At 37.9% G+C, this 23,197-nt stretch overlaps 2 protein-coding genes across 3 annotated transcripts in view; one reads left to right on the plus strand and one right to left on the minus strand.

Moving 5' to 3' along the window:
• Positions 1-1,374: 1,374 nt before the first annotated feature.
• Positions 1,375-23,197, minus strand: part of LOC149065111 (uncharacterized) — a 55,472-nt gene continuing 33,649 nt past the window's right edge. For both annotated transcript variants that reach the window (XR_016195681.1, XR_016195682.1), the window contains exon 4: positions 1,375-1,625. The gene's annotated coding sequence lies outside the window, so the exon portion shown is untranslated. The remainder of the gene's footprint in view (positions 1,626-23,197) is intronic.
• On the plus strand, positions 4,227-5,444 carry LOC149065112 (uncharacterized). The gene has a single exon (XM_089254267.1). The coding sequence runs from the start codon at positions 4,227-4,229 to the stop codon at positions 5,442-5,444; it is 1,218 nt and encodes a 405-aa protein (XP_089110393.1).

The raw sequence follows: 23,197 nt of genomic DNA on the forward strand, positions 1-23,197 counted from the left end.
CTCATTCATGCAATGTTAAGTCAATGAGAAATTGCTTTTCTACATTATAGAATTGTCAGAAATGTCTCTTGCCCGAATCTTGCAAAAGGAATTGGCTTTTAAATGCAAATTGTTTCTTTAAAGTTATTCAGAAATCCATTCATTCACTTAAATAATGTGTTTTCTGAAAATATGGTAAATACACACGCGGAATCAATTTTATTGAAACCAATGATCGCAACCAATGTCCTGTTTATTCTCTCGGTGCTAGGGCTAACTGGAAAAAATCTGCTTTTCTGTGAATGTGCTTCGGGTCATTTGGGTGATCTGTAAATGTGCTTCGGGTCATTTGGGTGATCTGTAAATGTGCTTCGGGTTGTTATAGTGATCTGTAAATGTGCTTCGGGTTGTTATAGTGATCTGTAAATGTACTGCGTATCTCTCAAATGATCTGTAAATGTGCTTCGGGTCATTTTAGTGAACTGTAAATGTGTTTCGGTTTTTTTAGTGATCTGTAAATGTACTACGTATCTCTTAAATGATCAGTAAATGTGCCGTGGGCCGTTAAGAGAGTTTCCACTGTACCAGTATATAGCAGTTTCGATAAGTGGTCATATTTAAAAACGTAGCATCCAGTGCAAAACCTCCCGAATAGCGGACACTCCCCTTTATCGATCGGACTCACTCAAAAATAATGGAAAAATACGGATTGCAGATTGTGTGTGGAACTGGCAACTTACTTCAATGGTTGTTTGGACGCAATATTACGTCGCGATCGTAAAGGGCTTAAAAAATGTCGCCGCATTAAATGACGCAGTGAGTGATGTTGAAGAGCTCACCCAAATAAAAAATTGAGATCAAATAAATTTTCAAATTTTAATTTCCACCGTATAAGCCGCATTTCCCACTTTTTGTCGTTATTTTAGTCCCTGTTTTCAGCATTTCAGTTAATCACGTAATTATGCGAGGATTCAGGATACTGGATTTCGCCTCTTCAAATAATGTATGTATGAAATCATAGGCTTAAGTGTGGCCCCGTGTCTCCTGAATTCATTACGACGACCCATTTGATGCGCACACCATTAGTATTGAATCAGGAAAGTATTTCATAGTTCTATATGCAGCAGTACAGATTCAATTGGAAATAACTATAATAATAATAATAATTCTATTTAACTAATATTTTTCGTTTTCATTTATTCGTTTTTCTCTGTAAATTAGCTATTTTCCGAAAATTATCGGCGGGCCACTTCAAAAAGCTCCGAGAGCCACATTTAACCCGCGGGTCATAGATTGAAGATCATTGTTATTAGCTATTGTAATGTCTGTGACAACAGACTCGGAGTATTCACACATTTAATTGTAATTGAATGTGCGAATCACCTGTGCCGTCGTCACGGACCTTGAGATGGTCCATAGTTTCAGAAACGCTGACTTATTCGGTTTCATCAAGGGTGGAGGTTCAGAACTTTCAGCTCACATGTCTGAAAATGAATCACGCTTGTATTTAATTTATATACTTACGAAAATACACAGTGAGCAGCCGTTAACACGTGTCTCTCCGTGACTAATGAGCCAGTACAACTTCCACCGTAAGTGTGATTTTCCGGTGTTGTCTCTTCGACTGAACGCATTATCAAGTAGACCTTGTGAGAATGAAATTTACATAGTTATTTACTGTGATGAATTTTATCGACGATACAAAATTCAAAATAATGCTCGTTGTTAATTAACTTACGTACAATTTCAAATGATTTCTAGAACTAAGATTACCGAAGTTTGATCTTTTCATATTTTTTCTAGCTGTTGGTGTGCGTATGTTTTGCTAGAAAAACACAAAGAAAATAAGAAGTATCCGTCAAAAAAGTAATTAAATGTCGGTAAAACTGAGATTTTTATTTTTGTGGATTTAGTTCGAATTCTATATTCCACACCCAACTGCAGTGGTTCTTAAACTTTTGTCACTCGTGACCATGCCCCCCCCCCTCATCCTGGAGCAGGATGGCTAGGAACTCTTGCAGGCCCGCAGCACAGACTTTCACGGGCCTTCTTATGATGAATTTATGCGTGAAAAAAAAAATTAAGAATCACCCCGGACGCCAGGGCTCTACCATTGTGGGGGTCATGCCAAAGCCTACTAGGTACTTCTAGGAGGCTTTGGTCATGCTCGTGCCTCCCTTGCCCTGTTCATAGTTCATTTGTGTGTCTCAAAATAGATTTGTGCATCCATAAAAGAACCACTTCAAAGCATAAATAGGCACACACACATACACATCAGTATTTCCAGCTCGTCGTGACGCGCCTCACAAAAGGTTGGCAACACCCCTAGGAGCAACAACGCACACTTTGAGAAACACTGCCCTGATGGCGGCTCAAAATTAGTGCTAAGAAAACAAGAATAGCTTTTGATAAACACCACTCCTTGTCTCCAACATTTTCAGCCTCTGATCCACTTGACAAAGAGGTTGAGAAGCTTGAAGAATTCACTATCACAAAGTGGACGATAGATGTATGAGAAGATAAGTAAGAGCTTTTATACAGGCGAGTTCCAAGAAAAATTGGCCTGGCCTGTCTCAGTACATATATGCTTATAACAATATCAGAATTTGGGTTGTGGCTCTCACATAGGTTTGTTATCCTGTTGCTTTTTGGTGTGTTTGGACATCTCTTTTCATTTTTAGCTCTCATTCTGTTTTTATAAAAACCAGCAGGGCTGGATTAAGGAAAATACTCACCCCTGGGCAGGACTCTGCAAAAGAAAGACTTCTTGGAAATAGAAAGGCTTATGGTGAAAAGATTCGGCTTCAACGTGATTTGAATGATTTCCTACTGTGACTAGATTTTGGGAGGTCCTTACTTATCTGAAAACACGGCATTTAAAATTCTTTTCAAAAAAGAGGATTTTTTTTTTATCGATTAAAAGATAGGGGGATGGGAAACTACGGCTCTGTGGGTACGTACACGTGGCTCTTTAGTGATACTAAGAAAAGAATAATACAGCATAGTTTACTTGCAAAAAAAAAAGAAAAAAAACTTTTTGCTCGTGAATAAGTTTTGAGTTAATTGTGAAGGATAGAGGTTTGGGGCTTCTCGCACTCAAAAATTAGCCGACCCCAAGTGACGTGTAATTTAAAGATCTTTATAAGTACTTTGCTGGGAAATGCAAAGGCCTTGAATTAGAGAAAACCTCCCTTTATTCTTGTGTATTTCCCAGGACACCTTTTTTTTACCACCAGTGCGTCTGGTATTGAGCTCCATTGTGCGATAAATAAGGATAAAATAATTGTGGGGTGTTTTAAATAGTCTAAACTCTGCCTTTTCTACTAACAGACATGTCACTAGTTATCTGCAATCTTCTTGAATAGATAATGTCCACACAAACCTGTAATGTTATCAGTTTAGGGATTATTTTTAAGCTTTACATTTCTTTCGTTTTCGTCATCTTGTCTTCATACATATTCTGTTTAAAACAGTAGTAGGTCGTAGAATATTTTGTCATTCAGATTCGTAAAATTTTATCGATTAATAAGTTTAATCCGATTTCTGCTGTCACAAAATGCCGTTGATGAGGACATTTGGCGAAGTTGGTGATGGCAAATAGCATAAGTAGCCAAAACTTTGCATCACAGGAAATTTACGGTGTGAAAACAGACGAATCTTCTTTCCATACCCGGTCATTTTGTTCGATCGGAGGCGGCGGCGTTTAAATACTTTGCTTTCTACCAGTAATCCGGTCATTGTCGAGAAAGGTTCTACAATGTGGAGTAGAAGAATAGAAGAAATAAATACGGGGGTAAGGAATTTGTCTCGAAGCTGCTCTCCGAAATCCTAGGGTCCATAGATTTTCACCCCTCTGGTAGGTAAAGAGTTGAAGTCTACTTGTATCTACACATATATATACTGTATATTGATACAGGAGTGTCATGATGCAGAGTGTGTGATGCAAAATAGAAAGTAATGAATATATTTGTCATATGAGGGAACAGCAAAATTTCCTTATCTCGATTAATTTTAGTTTTTTCGCCTTAATTTTCAAGTTTGCAGAAGAAAAGGGAAAAGCATTTAGGGTGTCTACAGATAAAAAAATATTGAATATCCTTTGATTATAATTTTTTTTTTTTCATTTCCGTAGGTGTTTCGTTTACAAGGTGAAGACGGTTAGAAAATTTCATGATTGATAATATTGAGTCTTTAAACTGGAATTCACTATTCACCCGCAACGAAAACTGACCGGGAAACTCTACACGATGGAAGCTTTTTGTTACATGTATTGCCTAAAACAGCATTTGAGAGTCCACACTGGGAAAAGTCCATTTGAATGTAACGTTTGCCGTAAAAGGTTTGCAGATAGATCAAACCTTTACCATCACAGAAATGTCCACACGGGTGGAGAACAATACGGATGCAATTTTTGCAACAAACTCTTTTCACGTAAGAGTGCGTTGATCGTTCACAGAAGAGTTCATACTGGTGAAAAACCATATGGATGTGATTTTTGCGATAAATCATTTTCACTGAAGACTAACTTGAACAGACATAGAAGAGTTCACACTGGTGAAAAACCCTATGGATGTGAATTTTGCGATAAATCATTTTCACTGAAGATTAACTTGAACAGACATAGAAGAGTTCACACTGGTGAAAAACCCTATGGATGTGAATTTTGCAGGAAAACGTTTTCAGATAACAGTGCCTTAAGACGCCACAAAAGGATTCACACAGGTAAAAAACCCTACGAATGTGAATTTTGCTCGAATACATTCTCACAGAATAGTACCCTGATCAATCACAAAAGGATTCATACAGGTGAAAAACCCTACGGATGTGAATTCTGCAAGAAAACATTTTCACTTAAGAGTAGCTTGACCGTTCACACACGAATTCACACCGGTGAAAAACCCTACTTATGTGAATTTTGCACAAAAAACTTTTTAGATAAAAGTACCTTGAGAAGCCACAGAAGGATTCACATAGGTGAAAAACCCTACGGATGTGAATTTTGCACAAAAACATTCGCACACAGTAGTACCCTGACCAATCACAGAAGGATTCACACAGGTGAAAAACCCTACGAATGTGAATTTTGCGATAAATCATTTGCACGAAAGAGCGGTCTGAACAATCACAAAATAATTCACACAGGTGAAAAACCCTACAGATATGAAGTTTTCAACAAAACCTTTTCTCAGCAAGGGAGCTTGAACACTCATAGATCTATTCACAATGTTGAAAAACTCCATGAAAGTGACATTCGCACCAAAATATCCACAGTTAGTTCAACACTGATCAGCCACAAGGAGATTCACACGGACGAGAAGCTCTTTCAGTGTGACATTTGCGATCAAAATTTCTCCTATGCATCTTCTTTGGAGATCCACAAGAGGATTCACTCGAGGTCATTCACGACGGATTATATTTCACTCGGCATAATATTAGGGCTCATACCAGAAGTAAAAAATCTGTGAGAGAGAGAGAAATTTCTAGCAATACTTAGACAACCGACATTTTAGTTTCGCGTATAAACTTCTTTCTGGTTGTCATGGAGTTTTATTACGAGATTCGAGTTTTTTTAATTATTTTAGTTGAATTTCTATTACTTTCTGTAACGTGAGAAAGATCGAATTAAAACTATTTTCCTTTTTATTTCTGGAATTTTTAAATCGAAATAAACTTACCAAAATTAGTTTATTTTTTTGTTATTTACTTGGCTATAAATAAACAAAACTGACTGAATTGAATGACAGACGCTTGTATAATATTATTTCTATTTTTCTTTTGATTTCATGCGATATACTTTACCGGTAACCATTCGCACTAAGACATAATACATAAGAAGTCACTTAGCGCTCCTTTCGTGACCAAATCGAGCCTTTTTTCTACACGTTAACTGGTGGTTTATTTCGTCCACCAGTAAAGGCCCCTTTCACACGGAGCGGACGCGGGTCCGGAAGAAGTTTTAACAATTGGTATATACTGAACCTTTCAGACGAGCCGAAATTCACCCGCATCTTCGAAGTGTTCATGCGGGTCCGGACGACGCGTCGTCCGCATGTGTCAAAACCTAAGTGCGGGCTCCGCATTTAGGAAAATGAATGTCATCAATTTTGCTCATTATAATATGGTCTTTGTAGACATTTCGCTAAGTAAAACTCCCCCTAAAAGTAATTTTCTGGAGATGGGTGGGTTTGAACTCGTGTACCCTGAACTCTTCCCATTTCTAATCCCGTATCTTACCAATCCACCACTACAGCACTAAATGACCATAATTTTCACAAAAAATACGCCAACGCGGCAACATTCTCGTGGTCACTCACTCACCTGGCTCCTCTCTCTCTCTCTCTATGCCATTCACATACTGTATTTTGATGGACGTGGGTGATTATTGCTTTGCTTCATTAACTATATATATATATATATATATATATATATATATATATATATATATATATATATAATTTTATGATAATATAGTTACACCATCGAGAAATATACCGTGAAAAAAAATCTCGCGAAAAAATATAGCTGTAGAGGGAATTATCGTTATATCGAGTACCGTTATAGCGAGGTTTCACTGTATACTACGCTTGGATTTCTAATTGAATCCAATTGATTGGATGGAAGCCGACGAAATTGCATTGTTTTCTTTCAAGGAAAAACGCCACTTAAGTCATCTCGTAATGTGAATTTCCAAGTCCAACAAATAAATTTTTCATATTTCGTATTTTCTACTCGTAATGGCGAGTAGAAAATACGATCATCCGATGCTTAAGAAGTGGGTCTGCCCTATCCTTATCGTCATCCGAATATTCGGAGAAATACGATGCTTGTTTTCGGAGGGAGAATGGCGCTAGTACGGAAATTTCCCTTTCATGCTTATATTGTCATAATCCGCGCGGATACGGATCGGATTACTGATAAGCATAAAGAGATAGTACAGCCCCAGGTTCTTTGAACGAAGTGGTGGAAGGAGCAGTGGTGGAAGGAAGGGGGGGGTGGGTATTGCCCTGTACAAGAATATTATTCTGAATTCGGTGGTTAGTGCTTAAAATTGGGTGGACAGTAACTCAGGTTTGGCTAGAGCAGCGGTTCTCTTTTCTGACTTGCGAAGTCCTTGTTAGTGGATAATTTCCATGGCGAAGGCCTGCTTGACTGGAGGAGCCCTTGTTAGTGGATAATTTCCATGGCGAAGGCCTGCTTGACTGGAGGAGCCCTTTTTAGTATATTATTTATATGGCGGTACCTTTTAGGCCCTTTTTTTTTGTTTGTTTATCATATTTATTGATTTATATTATTATTCTCGAGTGGCCCCTGGGAAGTGTACATGGAGCCCCAAGGGCTCCGCGGAGCACCGGTTGAGAATCGCTGATTTAGGGGAAGGGAGGTCCTCAAATTTGAACGAAATGTTTCCACTATCTTCGACCCTATTCATGTAGGCCAATGGTCATTGCCAACGCCTCCTCAAGCGAGAGTTAGGAATCGAATTTCAGTGTTTTCTGTCGCTGCTGCCTCTTTTGTTGGCAAATGAAAAAGAATAAAATTTCAAATAATCAGCATTTGTTTGTTTCTCAAGAGAGTAAGAATGACTGTCTGTATGATGATGCCATTGTTGAGAGGTATAAAAGCGACAGACGTAATAGAGTTCCTTGAAGAGTTCGGGAGGTTGGTTGGGAATTTTGAAGTTGGGTGCCGAGTAGAGTTTGAAATCTCTTTGGCCCCTCTTTCTTTTTCAGGTACCCATCTTTTAACCAAATGATCCTTACTTAAGACGGAGAGTAGTATGTAGGGTGACCATATATTTCTCGTATTTTTACTAAAATGCCATTTTTTTTCTATTGATAATTATGAATGTAATTATCAATTATTATCACACATTTTTTTATATTTTTGAAATATACACTCTATATCAGAGTTCAACCTTTTTTTATTCGTGATCCTTGTTCGTAGCCATAAAAAAGAGCACCCTTACGGCAACTTTGACATACGACTGCGTGCAATGAGTATTTCAATTTTTCAATACGATTTGTATAGGTTTTTAATTGGAACTCGCGAGCTCGATATCGGACACGAACATCAAGCATTGCCATCACCTTCTCTGCTTTAGAAGGTGTTGGCACTGCGGTCGTAGCTCTGTGGCTGTGGAATCGATTTCTATACTGACAGCTTCACGGCTTAGTTACCTTCTTCAATGGCCAAGAAATTCTGTTTACAGAGTTCGATGAAGATGAAGCCACCGTCAAAAAAAAAAAAAAACATTAATGATGGAATATTATTGTCAGCAGTCATGATCCTTGAAGATGGAACCGTCGACAACAGCCTGTTGTCTAACTTTTTTTATTTCTGCTTCTTTCAATATATTCTCAAAATTTTTAGAAAAGATTTGATAAGCAGTGTTAGGATCATTGCATGGCAATATATCGGAGACCCAAGGTGGATCAGATGATAATAAATTTAGTTTGCTATGATCATAACGAGTGTAGATATCTTTACGGCTGTCAATATTATTATTAAAATTATCAACATAAATAAAGATCGGATGATGATCTGTTGTATCAGATATATCAGAGTTTATACTGCCCACTGTAGATATTTGTTTCTTTGTTCTAATGAAAGTATGGTCCAAAGCTGATGATTTTCTAGTGGCATTGGTTATAACATGTTCTAGTCCGTAAGACAATAAAATATTATTGTAATCTGAACAAACTCAGAAAAAGGAAATAAAATTTAAAGGAAATTAAAGAAAAAAAAAGGAAATAAAAAGAATTATATCATAATTCGGTTTTTTAACGCTGTGTTTTGGTTTAAGCCACGTTTCATTGATAAGTAGAACGTCAATGTTATATTTTTCAATGGTTTCTCGAAGCTCAACCATATCACCAAGTATGCTTCTGGCATTCCAAGCCATTATCTTCAAATTTTTAATCGTTGTTATGTTGCTAATGACCATTAAATAAAATTATTTGGATTTCTTTCATAAAAATATTGAAGAAGATGTTGATCTTCTTTGCCTTGGATTTGGCTAGGGCTATTTTTAAAAGGCAGTCAGATACCGTCGTCATTAGTTCCCCTAAGCTAAGGGAAAATCGTCAGAGTCGGTAACTACAGCAGTTTCGCTTTGTGCGCGCCCCGCCCATCTAATACTATTGTTGTTTACTTTAGCAACGGTTGCTACAACGTCTTTCCGAGTCGCTGCTGCCCAAAGCCGCTTGTAAGTTAATCTCTACTACTCTTAATGCAGCTTTGCTGCTGCCTGGCTGTATTGTGATTCGTTCCCTGGCTGGGTGACGTCACGAGTCACCCAGCCAGGGAACGAATCACAATACAGAGCCTTGCAGCTCTCTTCCCTCGCGGCGACACTGAGGTGGAAGGAAGGAGGAGTTCTCTCTTTCGTGCTCGCACAAAGCCGCTTGTAAGTTCTCTCTCTTAATGCAGCTTTGGTGCTCGCAGGGGGTTATGATATCAGTTATTTCTTCTTCCTCCTCTAATCCTTCCTCTCTCCTCTCCCTGAGCTCCTTTTCTTTCCCTTTCGCCGAGCGTGGCTCGGTTTTTCTCCTCTCGCTAGAAGGGGCGTTTCCTTTTCTCGCTGGCGCGGTTACGCCACTGTTTTCTTCTTGTTGGCGTTGGTCAGGGTCGCCTATAAATATTTTAGTCATAAGGGTGTCAAGCATTAAAAGTTTGAGTATATGGCAATAGATGGCGAGTGTGCTCCGAAAATAGAGAAATATCGAATTACTGCCATCTGTTGGAGGACTTTATAACCTACTGTTATACCATGATGATGTGTTATGATTGCACTGTTATGGAAGATTTGATCAACATTGCCCAAGAATATTAGGAAGACACCAACGAATAAGGCAAATACATGGAAATACAATTTTTTTGTGTTTCGTGTATTCGCCTTATTCACTGGTGTCTTTTTTTAATAATATTGTTGGTTGATATTTCGATAAGGTAAGAGTGTATGAGTAATATTTCGATCAGGTGTTGCTCGAATAGCACTCCAGCTCTGAGTGGATAATCGGCAACCCAACGGTTTTCTCGAAAAAAATGAGATCGGATGTTTTAAGAAGGCAGTAGTAGGAGGGAAAGCACGCCCTCCTTGTCACTAACGGTCACTCCGATAAATTGGAAAAGAAACAAAGTTCGAAAATCGGCTCAATGCACTAAGCCTGTCTGAGGAATACAAAGCAACTTCACCAGTACGGCCGGTCACTAAAAGGTTTTTACCCATCTTTCACGCGCAATTGTCGCTAAATCGCGAAAAAAGAAAAATTAATTATTGTCAGTGCCATCAAGTTGGGAACCTAAAGTGATTCAGGATACCGGTGGTAAGTTTACCATTTCATTGCATGACTTCTCGTCTTTTTGGGGGTAATTAGACATGGCATCCAAGGAACTAAAATGTATTCTAGGACCCAATAAGATTCTTAAGGTCACAAGACTGATTTGGCAAAATGCCCAAAACATAGCAGACTTTCTAAACGAAGGATCCAAAAATGGAAAGGAAAGGTTCTGGGACAGCCTAGAAGCTGCAATCATGGACGCAGAAAAATATGTAGCAGAACGAAGTAAGGCAGAGTCACCCGAGTGCCCTGTCCACCAAATTTTTACTAAACTATACCAAAAATATGCAGAAATGCACTTTGATGTAGCCCCCGAGGTAGAAAAAAATGAAATGATTCAACTCGGACTAAAATTGTTCAAAACATACTGCACACACGCCAACACCTTCAACAAAAAAAGTAAAAATAAAACTCCCAAGCAAAACGCTCTACAGCAAGAGCTAAAAAACTCAATAAAAGAAAAAACTGCAGTTAGCCCAAGTGAAACGAGCGCTGATGAAGCAGGTTATGATACTCCATATAATCTTGATGCGAACAATAATGATGAATTAATTAACCCAAAACCATCAACCAGTTATGTAGCAACTCCATACCGAGAAAACGATAAAAACAAAAAAAAACAACAAAGTAAAAATCATACAAGACAAATTCAAGATACGGAACAACTTGAACAAGACTTAATTATTTCAAGCGAGGCTGAAAGCAACGATGATACAAAAGATAACAATAGCAAAAAATACAACACAGTAATCAAAAAGAAAACAATAAATAAACTCAGTCGTTACACAAGTCTTCCGCCACTAATTCTAACTAACATTCAAAACTGGCCAAAACTAAATGAAAAACTGGAACAAATATGCGAGCAAGAATTCTCAGGCCAAAATCTAAATGAGAACTTTAAAATACAACTAAACAGTATGGAAGACTATGTTTCGGTAACAAGGTACCTAAAAGAAAATAATATAGAATACTATACATATAACATTAATCCAAGAGATACCATTAAAGTAGTCATCCGAAACTTACACGCATCATGTCAACCCGAAAACATTAAAAACTGTCTAGAAGACAAGGACATTGAAGTAGTGAACATAAGCCCAATGACAAGCTATAATTCAAAAAAACCACTACCAATGTTTATAGTAGAAACCCCAAAAACAGAAGGTACAAATAAAATTTTCGAGATTGACAATCTCATGAACATAAGAATTACAGTGGAAACTTACAAAAGAAGAGGAAGAATAATTCAATGTTATAAATGTCAACGGTTTTTTCATGGACAAAAAAATTGTTTCAATACTGAAAGGTGTATGAAATGCGCAAAACAACATTGGACATATATGTGCACGCGTAACAGGTCAGAAGGGCCACCAACTTGCGTCTTATGCAAAGGAAACTACATCGCTAGCTGGGCCGGATGTCCAGAAAACCCCAGAAACAAAAGCAAAGTGGCATACAAAAGAACACAAAATAGATACCCCAACACAAATAATTACAATAGCAACTATCAAACCACTATAAACAATGGACAGAACATGGACACAAACATGCTAGGCATAATAGAAACAAACACACAAACTGACAAAACAGCTGCAGAAGGACAATCAAATATACAACACAACGAAAATAACCACAACAACGGGCAACTAAACAGAAATGAAAAACAAGAAATAACAAAGCTGGCAGGAACCTGCCTACTACATCTAAAGACAAATAAAGCACTAGAAGAAAAGATAGACCACATACAACAAGCACTTATAAAAATAATAAGCCTCCTTGATAACAACCAATAATATAATAATAAAAGAATTAATAACGAATAAATAAATAAATAATAATAATAAAAAAAAAATACATTACACTCATATTCATAAATAATGGAACAATTACCAAAACCAATAACAATACTACACTGGAACGCCGACGGATTAACAGAGGACCTTCCAGAATTAAGAGAACTATTAGTAGACAGGAAAACGGATGTCGTATTAATAAGCGAAACTTTTCTCAAGCCAGGTAAAACAGCGAAAATAGCAAATTACACATGCATAAGAAAAGACAGAACCACTGGGAGAAAAGGAGGAGTAGCCATATACATTAAAAATCATCTAAGATATAATATACCCCAGATACAAGAATCAATCAACTTAGAACACATAGCCATAGATGTCTCATTCAATAGATCAATTAAATTAAGAATAGCGGTTGCCTACAAACCACCAAATAACGAACACGATTTTAACGCACTACAAGACATCTTTCAATGCAACACACCATGCATACTAATGGCAGACCTTAACTCAAAACACACACAATGGCACTCACACACTAGCACTCGCAAAGGGAAAGAACTAAAGGACTTCTGCGATAGAAAAAACATTCAAGTAATAGGAACAAGAACACCAACACACCACCCACGCAACACATATCACAGACCAGATGTACTAGATATTACTCTTGTAAAAGGAATACATACAATGATAACCCCCACAGTACTAAATGAACTCAACTCAGACCACTTACCAATCGAAATAGAACTAGACATGTATAGAGAGAAAATAATAGAACCATTAAAAATCATCAACTGGGAACTATACCAAACCAAACTTGGAGAATATAGTATAATCCACACAGAACAAAACAACGAACAAGAAGCTGAGAACATCACACAACAAATTACAGAACAAATACAAACAGCACTAAATCAGTCCACAACAACCAAAGCACGAGACCTACACCCTTTAAAATTACCACAATGGCTTAGAGAAATGATACGAGAAAAAAACAGACTCAGAAAAAGATGGCAAAACACAAGAGAACCAAGATATAAAATACTGTATGACCAAAAGTTCAGGGAAACAAGAGAAGAGATAAAAAAATTTCAAAATATAAGATTCGCTGAATGGATCATGGACGCCAAGCCTGAAAATGGCTCGCTCTACGAAATACAAAGAAGAATGAAAAGTAAAAAAAAGAATAGGAATACCAGTTATACACAGTAGAAACAACGGGCTAATATATGAAGATGAGGAAATAGCAGAAGAGTTCTCATTAGACTTAGAAGAACAATTTAAACCAAACCCTACCACACCACACCACACAGCAGAACACAACAAATAAAAAGAGAAGTTGAACAATTCCTACAAGCCGAAATGACAGACGAGGTAAATATAATGACACCGACAAACAGTGAAGAAATACAACAAATATTAAAAAAACTAAAGCCATAAAAAGTACGGGTAACGACGGTATAACATCAAAAGCAATAAAACTATTAACACCTGACATGATCACATCACTTGTTAACCTAATCAATCTACTACTAATATTATCATATTTCCCCAAAATCTGGAAAAATGCAATAATAAAAATGATTCCAAAACCGAATAAACCGCCAATGTTTACAACAGGTTACCGCCCAATAGCACTACTACCACATTTATCAAAAGTCTTTGAAAAAATAATAAACGCTAGACTAAACAAATACACAAATGACAATCTACTAGGCAGAGACGAGCAATTCGGATTCAAAGAAGGTCATGGAACTATACACCAACTTGTTAGAATTGTCAAATATCTGCAAGAGATGAAAAGTTACAAGGACTATGCCGTAGCAGCACTACTAGATTACAGTAAAGCCTTTGACAAAATATGGCACGATTGATTAATACATAAAATGATCAGAAGAGGATACCCCACAAGAATGATCAAATTCATGAGAACATATCTAACACATAGAACATACCAAGTCAAAATAAATAACACAGTATCAATAAAAAGAAAGATAAGAGCAGGCATCAACCAAGGATCTAACCTTGGGCCAACCATACATAATCTATTCATGGACGATTACCCAATCGTTCCAAAAGGTATACTAGGAAAATATGCAGATGACGTAATAGTCATAAGTTCAGACAGAAAAGCAGCCAAAGCAATAGACAATCTACAAGAATTAATTGAAAAATGGAATGACATAAACAGAGCAAAACTAAATATAGAAAAATGCGTTTTAATATGGCTAACAAATAGAAAAATTCCAACAAACACCTACATAGAAATAAACGGTCAAACAATAAACCCCTCAACAGAAACAAACTATCTAGGTATCAATCTAGATACAAAGTTGAACTTTCGAAAACATGTGGAAAAACAAATGCTAAAAGCCAAAGTAGCCATAGATGAACTAATGAGATTTTGCTACCCAAGATCAGCTCTAAGCTTAAAAAATAAAACACTGATGTACAAACAAATAGTTAGACCAATATTAACATATGGAGCACCGGCATGGGCCTTCGCAACCAAAGAAAACATATATAAACTCCAAATATTTCAAAACAAAACACTTCGTAAATTTGCAGGAGCACCAAAATTTTTCAGAACAACTGACTTACATAGCGAACTAAAAATTGAATCAATATTTACACATTTAAAAAAACTAACCAGAAACTTACACGATAAAATGGAAGAATCACCATACGATGAACTGAGAGAAATAGCAAACTATGCAGAAAATGAAAAAATGAGAATGCCAAGGCCAAGAAATTTTCTCACATATAAATTTGTCAAAGAATTCTAAGAGGAAATCAAACAAACTCACCTAAACATTCAGGAAGGAACTCATCCACATATAACAAGTCACCAAAAAACTACTACACTGCGGGTGACTGATATTTTCTTGCCTTAAGGAATATTCATACACATCAATTCAGGTTCCAGTCACTACCACGCAATTTACCAACAAGCAATTCAACGACCTTAGCTAATGAGCGCGATCATGAACAAGTCAGTGAGTATTAATTTGCCAAATGATTTTCTCAATCGCTCATTCACATGCTCCCTTTGCTCACTAATTTGCTCATTAACTCACTCTTATGCTCGGTTGCTTACTAACTTGTTCACTTCTTTGCTCAAGAGGCACTCCTATTCTCACTACCTCCCTCACTGATATGCTCATTCACTTATTACTACGTTCACTTGCTCACTTAGTTGCTCAATCACCAATCCTATGCTCCTCCCTTTTCACTCATTTGCTCATTCACTCATTCTTATGCTCATTTGCTCACGGATCATCTCATCCACACATTCCTACGCTTACTTGCTTACTAATTTGCTCATTCACCCCTTCCTTTGCTTACTTGCTCACTGATTTTCACTTGCTATCCACTCCTCCCTATACTCACTTGCTCACTGATTTGTTCATTCACTATTTCTGTGCTCCCTTATTAGATCAATCACCACTCCTATGCTCACTTGCTCACTGATTTTCTCATTCACCAACTTCAGTGTTTCCTTGCTCTTTGATTTGCCATACACTCATTCACTCTTTGCTCACTAATTTCTAATTCACTCATTCCTATGCTCACTTACTATGTTGCTCGTTCACTCATTCCTATGCTCACTTACTATGTTGCTCGTTCACTCATTCCTATGCTCACTTACTATGTTGCTCGTTCACTCATTCCTATGCTCACTTACTATGTTGCTCATTCACTGCTTCCGTGCTTACTTGCTCACTTATTTGATCAATCACCACTTTTATTATCGCTTGTTCACTAACTTGCTCATTCACTCATTTCGGTGCTCACTTGCCCTCAGATTTGTCTTTCACTCATTCCGTTTTTCGCTGATTTGCCGTTTACTCATTCCTATGTTCACTTGCTCACTAACGTGTTCATTCACTACATTCAGAATTAATGTGAAGTTAGTGCAAAAGTAGTGAGTGAGCAAGTTAGTGAGCGAGTGAGCACAAAAGTAGTGAATGAGCCGGTGATAATAGCAGTGAGCAAATGAGCATAACAGTGAGCAAATGAGCATAACAGTGAAAATTTTATCAGAGAAGTAGGGAACGAGCAGGTTAGTGAGCATAAGTCATGAGTGAATGAGAAGGCAGTGAGCAAGTGAGCGTAGGAATGAGTAGCATAGGAGTGAGAAAAAAATTCAAAAAATAATTTTACTTTAACTTTGGAAATTAGAGCCCTCCGGTGGTCGTCCGATTTGTCAAATATGCCCTCGCAAAGAAGCCAAAACGTGATCAGACTGGACGGTCGGCGCCTGATGGGTGTGAACGGAAAGGCTAATAGAGGCAACTAGACTGAGACGAGGCTGGAGTCTAGTGGCCGAGATGGATGCGTATGAATACACCTTTCGAGAACATATGTGCAGTGAAGGGACTGCCTGGTCCAATCGACTTATTCCACCGTACAGACAACTGCGGCTTGGTAGGCAATCAATTTCATTTCGCCACGAAGTGAAAATTCAAGGTGCTTGCTTTGTTAGGCTCCTTGTCACTGTCATGGATGAAAACTCAATCCTCCCCCGAAGTTTTCTCTTTTAACGTTACAACTTTGAAATAAATTCATCCTATTTCTTATATTTATTTGGATGCTATTTCTACATCTGTTAAGCTATAAATACACGTAAAAATACTCCGAAATCAACGGGGAAAACAATTTTCTACCCGATTGACCAAAAAAAAAACAAAGACAAGCATTTAACCTTGTTAAATGCCTAAGCGTGAAGAAAAAAATGAAAATTTGCCCATTTTATTTGTGAAATAACGTTCCTAACTTTGATAAATAAAATAATACAAACATATATTTATATGCACGTATGAGGTAACGCAAAAAATAAATAAATACAGTGAAACCTGTACGAAAAGGAACGTCAATAGACTGAAATAATATTCCGTTTTATAAAGGTGCAAATAAAAGCACTAATCATTGAACAGACTATATTTTGATTCCGTTTAAGACAGGTTTCCGTCTCATACAGGTTTCACTGTATATATATACGGGGTGATTATAAAAAAACTATCCCGATATGAGCCCTTAACTATCATACCATTCACAGAAACTGAATGAAATTTTGGCATAAGGTATTTTGATGTATGCGCTCAAGAATGATATGGAAAACAACAGTGTCACTCTTACAGTTACGGTTACAGTGAGAAAATTTCGAAAATATCAAATGGCAACACCAAGTTTTTTGTATTGGAATGCGATCTCCATACTGAAAAACACTAAATAGCGTTCGAACGGCAACTGTAGCACGAAAATGCCCGGAGCTAGGCAAGGAAAAAGGACTTTGCCACGCACCAGAGCATTAATGTTCGTTTCATTCGTTACACCGTTTTTCCGGCTGAGATCCCAGCCTGATTAGTCCTCCACAAGGTCATGTGGAAAATTTGTGAAACACAATAAAATGCTTTATTTTATGCTGCTTCTCTGTCCTTATTGGTTGTCCTCACTTTTAGCCTATCTACCGCCGGTGATTTTCATGCTACAGTTGCCGTTCGAACGATATTTAGGGTTTTTCACAATGGAGATCACATTCCAATACAAAAAACTTGGTGTTCCATTTGATATTTTCGAAATTTTCTCACTGCAAGCGTAACTGTAAGAGTGACACTGTTGTTTTCCATATCATTCTTGAGCGCATGCATCAAAATACGTTATGCCAAAATTTCATTCAGTTTCTGTGAATGGTGTGATAGTTAGGGGCCCATATGTCGGGATAGTTTTTTTTATAATCGCCCTGTATATAACCAGAACAAAAAATAACGGTAAATAATATTAAATAAAAACTTACATTTATCGCCTGCGATACGGAAATAAATTTTATCCTTCAAAAAAATATAATAATTATATATATATAACTATTTTTTGCGTTATTTATAATTATCGAAAAGGAAAAGATTGTAAAACTCATTTTTTTAGTTGAATTGAACTATGGATTCTTTTTCAATTGTTGACGGATTTCACAGATCCTATGATCTTCCGTAAAAAACATGATATGGATGCAATTATTATTTATATAACGTGTTGATAAATTTATATGAACAATTATAATTGTTAATAATGAGTATACTCATTGAAAAGTTTTACATTTCCATTCAAACAAAATTGCAATTATTATTAATCATTTATAAATTTTGTCAAATTCATTTAAATGCAATTCAATATATCGTGCCGTTTCAATATATCGTGTTTGGTTACTAGAGCCCAGAAGTTCAGGTAAATGTATTAAATGCTTTATTTTTGTTTATTTTCAAGGTTTTCTGTAAAAATGCCTTTTTTATCAAATTTTTCTGCCCATAAATGCCTATTTTAACAGTTATAAATTTATTGGTGCATTTCAGAGGCTATAATATGCAAAAATTGTAATTGGATATTTTGAGTATTGAAAACGAAGAGAAATGCCTATTAAAAAAAATTTCCAACTCTCAGTACTAATTTTCATCAGAAAGTCCCCTCATCAATTCCAGCCCCATTTAAGCACGAATAATTTGGCGAGATGATGATCTGAGAGATTGGGTACTTGGTGTTGCCATGAGTCAACTTTACTCTGACCGGATGATGTTAGCATGTGGGACTGACAGGGCTCGGGACAATTACCATACTTTTTGTTTTTATGCTATATGCAGTGGATCCCGCCTATAACATTGTTCGAAAAAACCGTCTTAAAAAACTGGAAAACGCTTTAAACGGGAAATCTTAATGAGAAATACTTAAAGTTGGGACCACGAAAATAAGTCGTACTAAGCGAGAAAACGTTCTAAATGGGAACGTTATAACCGGGATTGACTGTATTCACTACAGAAAGTCCCGTGAAAAGTCTGGCTTGGAGCCCCCAGAGACCTCAGCTTAGGGGCCCTGCTCCAGGATGGGGGGGCATATGACCTCCAGGCTGAAATGTTTGGCAGGCCTCCTTGTCAGAGGCCTTGCCTTTTCACAGGCCCCAAAGAAGTGAATTAATTGCATGAAAGAACGAAAAAAAGTTAGAATCGTCAGGGAGCCCCCACCCTGCTGGTGCTTTGTCAGCCCCACCCTTTTGGGGGGGGGGGGTCATGGTTGTTAGTCGTTTTCAGGTGAATGCAGCCCATGCAACAAAAGCAGAAAAAAATTAGAAATATGTTTTGCTTCTTCACATGCTTCACTTTATACAACAGGGGGGGGGGGGGGGGTACTGTTAATGGACCGATAAAGTCATAGGGTTGTTGGTAGGCATCAAGAGGAACAAAAATTGCAATGAAACATGGTGTCGCAAACCACGTCGAGAGGGTGAAAATCGCGAAAAATGCATGCAGGCTCTGAGTGCAAAGGAGACGAAAGGTGGATGTCAGTTGATCGCTGAATTCGGTCGGGGGTTCACTCACCCTATCTGACGTAAGCAACGTCACGAAACGCATGCACTGGGGTAGGATCACGCGCTGCGGACGACGTAGATTAGCGCTACTGCGGTACTAAGCACGTGCAGTAGTTAGTTGTCTGTTTCAATAAGTATCGAGTGCGTCCGGCAATCGTTTTTACGTCGCTGTAGACTGTGCAATGACGTTAGCGGCCGCCACTTTTCCATCAACTCTTGTGATAATTAATATAATAAATCTTTTTGTAGTTATTATTGTACTTTTTGTCGTTCCAGCGTGACATCGAAACCTGCGTGCGTTTTTTGCGATTTTCACCCTCTTAACGTGGTTTGCGACACCATTGTTCCATCGAAATTTTTGTTCCTCTTTATGTCTGCTAACAACACTCAGAGTTTATCGGTCCTTTAATAGAACACCCTGTATGTCTCGAATAGAACAACGGAACAACTGAGGGACCTCCAATATTTTATTTTTGGCTTGAATTCAATTTTACCTGGATAATAATGCAGTTATTATACACTCTAATTGAAACAGTAGAGAGAGAGAGAGAGAGAGAGAGAGAGAGACGCACACACACACACACAGATTAAGTTTAAGCTATTTTTCAGCAAGTTTTTGGACCCCCCCCCCCAATACCTTAGTTTTTAGTTATATTTCCTTAATTCCATAAATTATAAATGCCTTTATGCCTGCCTATTTGGACCATTTTTATTGTTGAACTTTCGGGCTCTTTTGATTACGATCTCAACTATCAATGCGTTCCTGAAATAATAAAAAAATGCGTTCTTCCTGAACGATTTTTTCCCCTCTCTAAATTTATGTTCGTAACTCGAACAGTATTAGTCGAAGAGTGACTGCTTAAATTTTTTTGGAGGGGTCGCAAAATTGTTTTTGCACCGGGCCACGAAAAATTCCTATGCCCGGGCCTGTCTGTATCGTCTACGCTCCTGCATGATGTGGACCAGAAAATAAGCTGCGATGATTTACGAGACAAGAAAGAAACTAATAGTCATGAAAATTTTCTTGCGTGATGAAATGCTCTGGTTGCAACTGATTAGTGAGAGGGTGGGATATTACAATACATGGGAAAAGTTTGGTGTATTTATTTGTTATTCCCTTAAAATACTTGACTACGCGCGTTGTGGGGTCCAAATTACATTCGGAAAAAAGTTGGTAATTATTGGCTAGAGCCACGACCAGACAAATCCGCATCAATAAAAACGAATTACTATGTTCCAAATTGAATAATGAGGAAGAAGAGAGCTTCCTCATCATTTTCGAATGCTCGAAACTTCGTACCAACTAGCAACAGCAATGTATGCCCCTCTAAATAATGCTTAAACCATTTATTAATACACTTGAAACCATAGGCGTACGCAGAATTTTTTCGGGCGTTTCAATTTTTTTCTTCTTCTCGGGGGGGGGGGGGAAGGGAAGTTACGTTTTTTCCCCCAAAATAACACTATAATCTCGACTTGGGGGGGGGGTTGGGTTCCCCCTTGCGTACGCCAATGCTTGAAACACAAGCTAAAAATATAGTGTGTTCAGTCTACAATCATGTGGACAATGATTCCCTTGCAAAGCTCACTACTGCAGTGTCAGACGGTGGCGGTCAGAGACTCAATATGTATATTATCGAAAGGTAACCCCAATCAGGGGCACACGGAGGATAGACCTTTGGAGGGAGTACAAAAAGCTTACATGGGGGGGGGGGGAAACACAATGAATTTCTTGAAAGAAAATTTTTTGATTCGCCTTCATTAATTAGACTTCAGATACCATTGAAATCAACAGAAATTTATTATAATAATATATAATAGTGATTTCTTCCGATACTTTTGCTGACAAGGTGGGGAGAAGGTGTCATGATTGCTGTGTCTCCCTGTCTCTCTCTCTTCCATAGCGAAACTACGAACCAAACGCTTATACACACAGATACATTGGACGCACCACGTTTGAGTTTCTGTTCCCCTCGCTCAGGAATTCTACGACGCATTTTGCTTGTATTGAGATACGAACAGGATTGCGCAACATGATGACACATTTCGGACAATAAGAAAAGTCACGTTTTTCAAAACGTGCCTATGAGCCAATGAGCGCCCTTATTGGTTGTCAGGCGATCATACTGTACCAATTAGGTCATTTGATCATTTTTGTCGTACCGCGGTCATTTTCTGCACACGAGCGCTAATAAGACCAGGACCTACAATGAATTGCCGAACAGTACGCTTGTTTTTGATACTCATAATGAGTTGGTGCGCTAACCACTCGATGGGGGGACTCCCTGCGGTAGCACTTTTTTGCTGCTGTCAAGTCACCGTTTTTGTTGAACCCCTGTGTCAGGTAAGTTTTCTGACAAGGACGAACCGGGTATCAAACTCGCGACACCTCTAAACATCCTTTGGTACTTTAGGCGAGTATCTTATCGACCTGGGCTACCGCGCCCCTCTCAACCAATTCGGGGAGTTTTAATCGATATAGAGTTAGTACTGACCACGTTTTCCAGCAGAGAGTGATCTGGGCTGATGGTGTCAAATTGCGTGTGAAACTGTGAACACACTCTCTTGGGAAACTGAAGATAAACCCTAATGATGTCTTCCAGGGTTACCTTCTGCTCCAGGGCTGATCGCCAGTGAAAGGTGATGATGGGGGAGTTGACCAAATTTCATTATTAATTATGTAAACGAAACCATATATTTTTTTTTATTATTGATAGTGAGAGTTTCCACGTGTAACGTTATTTAGATGGAGAGATAAATAAACTTAACGTAATGATTGAAAGTGAGGTATCATGATTTTCGCAGCGTGTAATTCTACACTAAAGCCATGCAAGCGCGTGTAACGTAGAGTACTGATATTTCATTATTATCAATAGATATCTTGATAAGCCCACGACAAATTTCAAAAATAGCTAAAAATCTGCTTTCATAATAGTTGAATGGCCCCTTTAAGGATAGTAAATTTTGTTGGTGAACCTGTGGATAGCTATTTCATAACCCCCCCCCCCCGCGATCACGGCCTCCCTCCTAAACATAATTCATAATTAAATGTTCATAAATTACATAAATTAATTGAAAACTTAAACTTGAATCCAAATCATGATAAAATCATTATGACGGTGAACCAGTATCTTTTTTTTGATTACTCATTAACAGTTAAATGATCAATCCCTGCACATGTCATTTGTGCATAGACTACAAATGAGAAACGCAGCTCTTCATAAGATTTTGATGAAACTGCATTCCGTAGGTGCCAGAACCTAGCGGCTTGGTCCATTTCACCTGTGGACTGAGCCCCCTCCAATAATTTTTGGAAAAACAATGAAATTCACCTTCCCTCTCCTGTGTGCGCGCTTGAGTCCCGTATATACGGGACGACCAGCAACTTTCAGCTTTCCCAATGTTTTCTCCATGTCGGCGCCTCTGCTCCATTCGAAAAATAGTTTTGCTGTCCAACATCACCTTCGTGATGTTACCTTCACTGAATAGTTACTTGTCCATTTCACCGACTACATCTACACCAAATTATAGTATGAAATAGTTTCTGGAAGCTTTTTGTGACTAATAATGTCGATATCGACTCAGATGAAGCGTGATGTGTAATAATTTTTTTTCAATCCTTATTCCCTCGATAAATTTTTAGTATTGCATCATTGTTTTCCAGTATAGGCGTTTCATGGAACTGCAGTTTCACTTCCGTTATTGCGTTAGATTCCCTTCGATTTAGTTTTATC

Source organism: Pholcus phalangioides, unplaced genomic scaffold (assembly GCF_987345545.1).
Source record: "Pholcus phalangioides strain wild (caught in Gottingen) unplaced genomic scaffold, Ppha-v1.0 ptg000041l_1, whole genome shotgun sequence".
Taxonomy (NCBI): Eukaryota; Metazoa; Arthropoda; class Arachnida; order Araneae; family Pholcidae; genus Pholcus; species Pholcus phalangioides.

What these genes read in the sequence shown, in the direction of transcription:
- LOC149065112 (XM_089254267.1), top strand. Translation starts at nt 4,227, where the DNA reads ATGGAAGCTTTTTGTTACATGTATTGCCTAAAACAGCATTTGAGAGTC.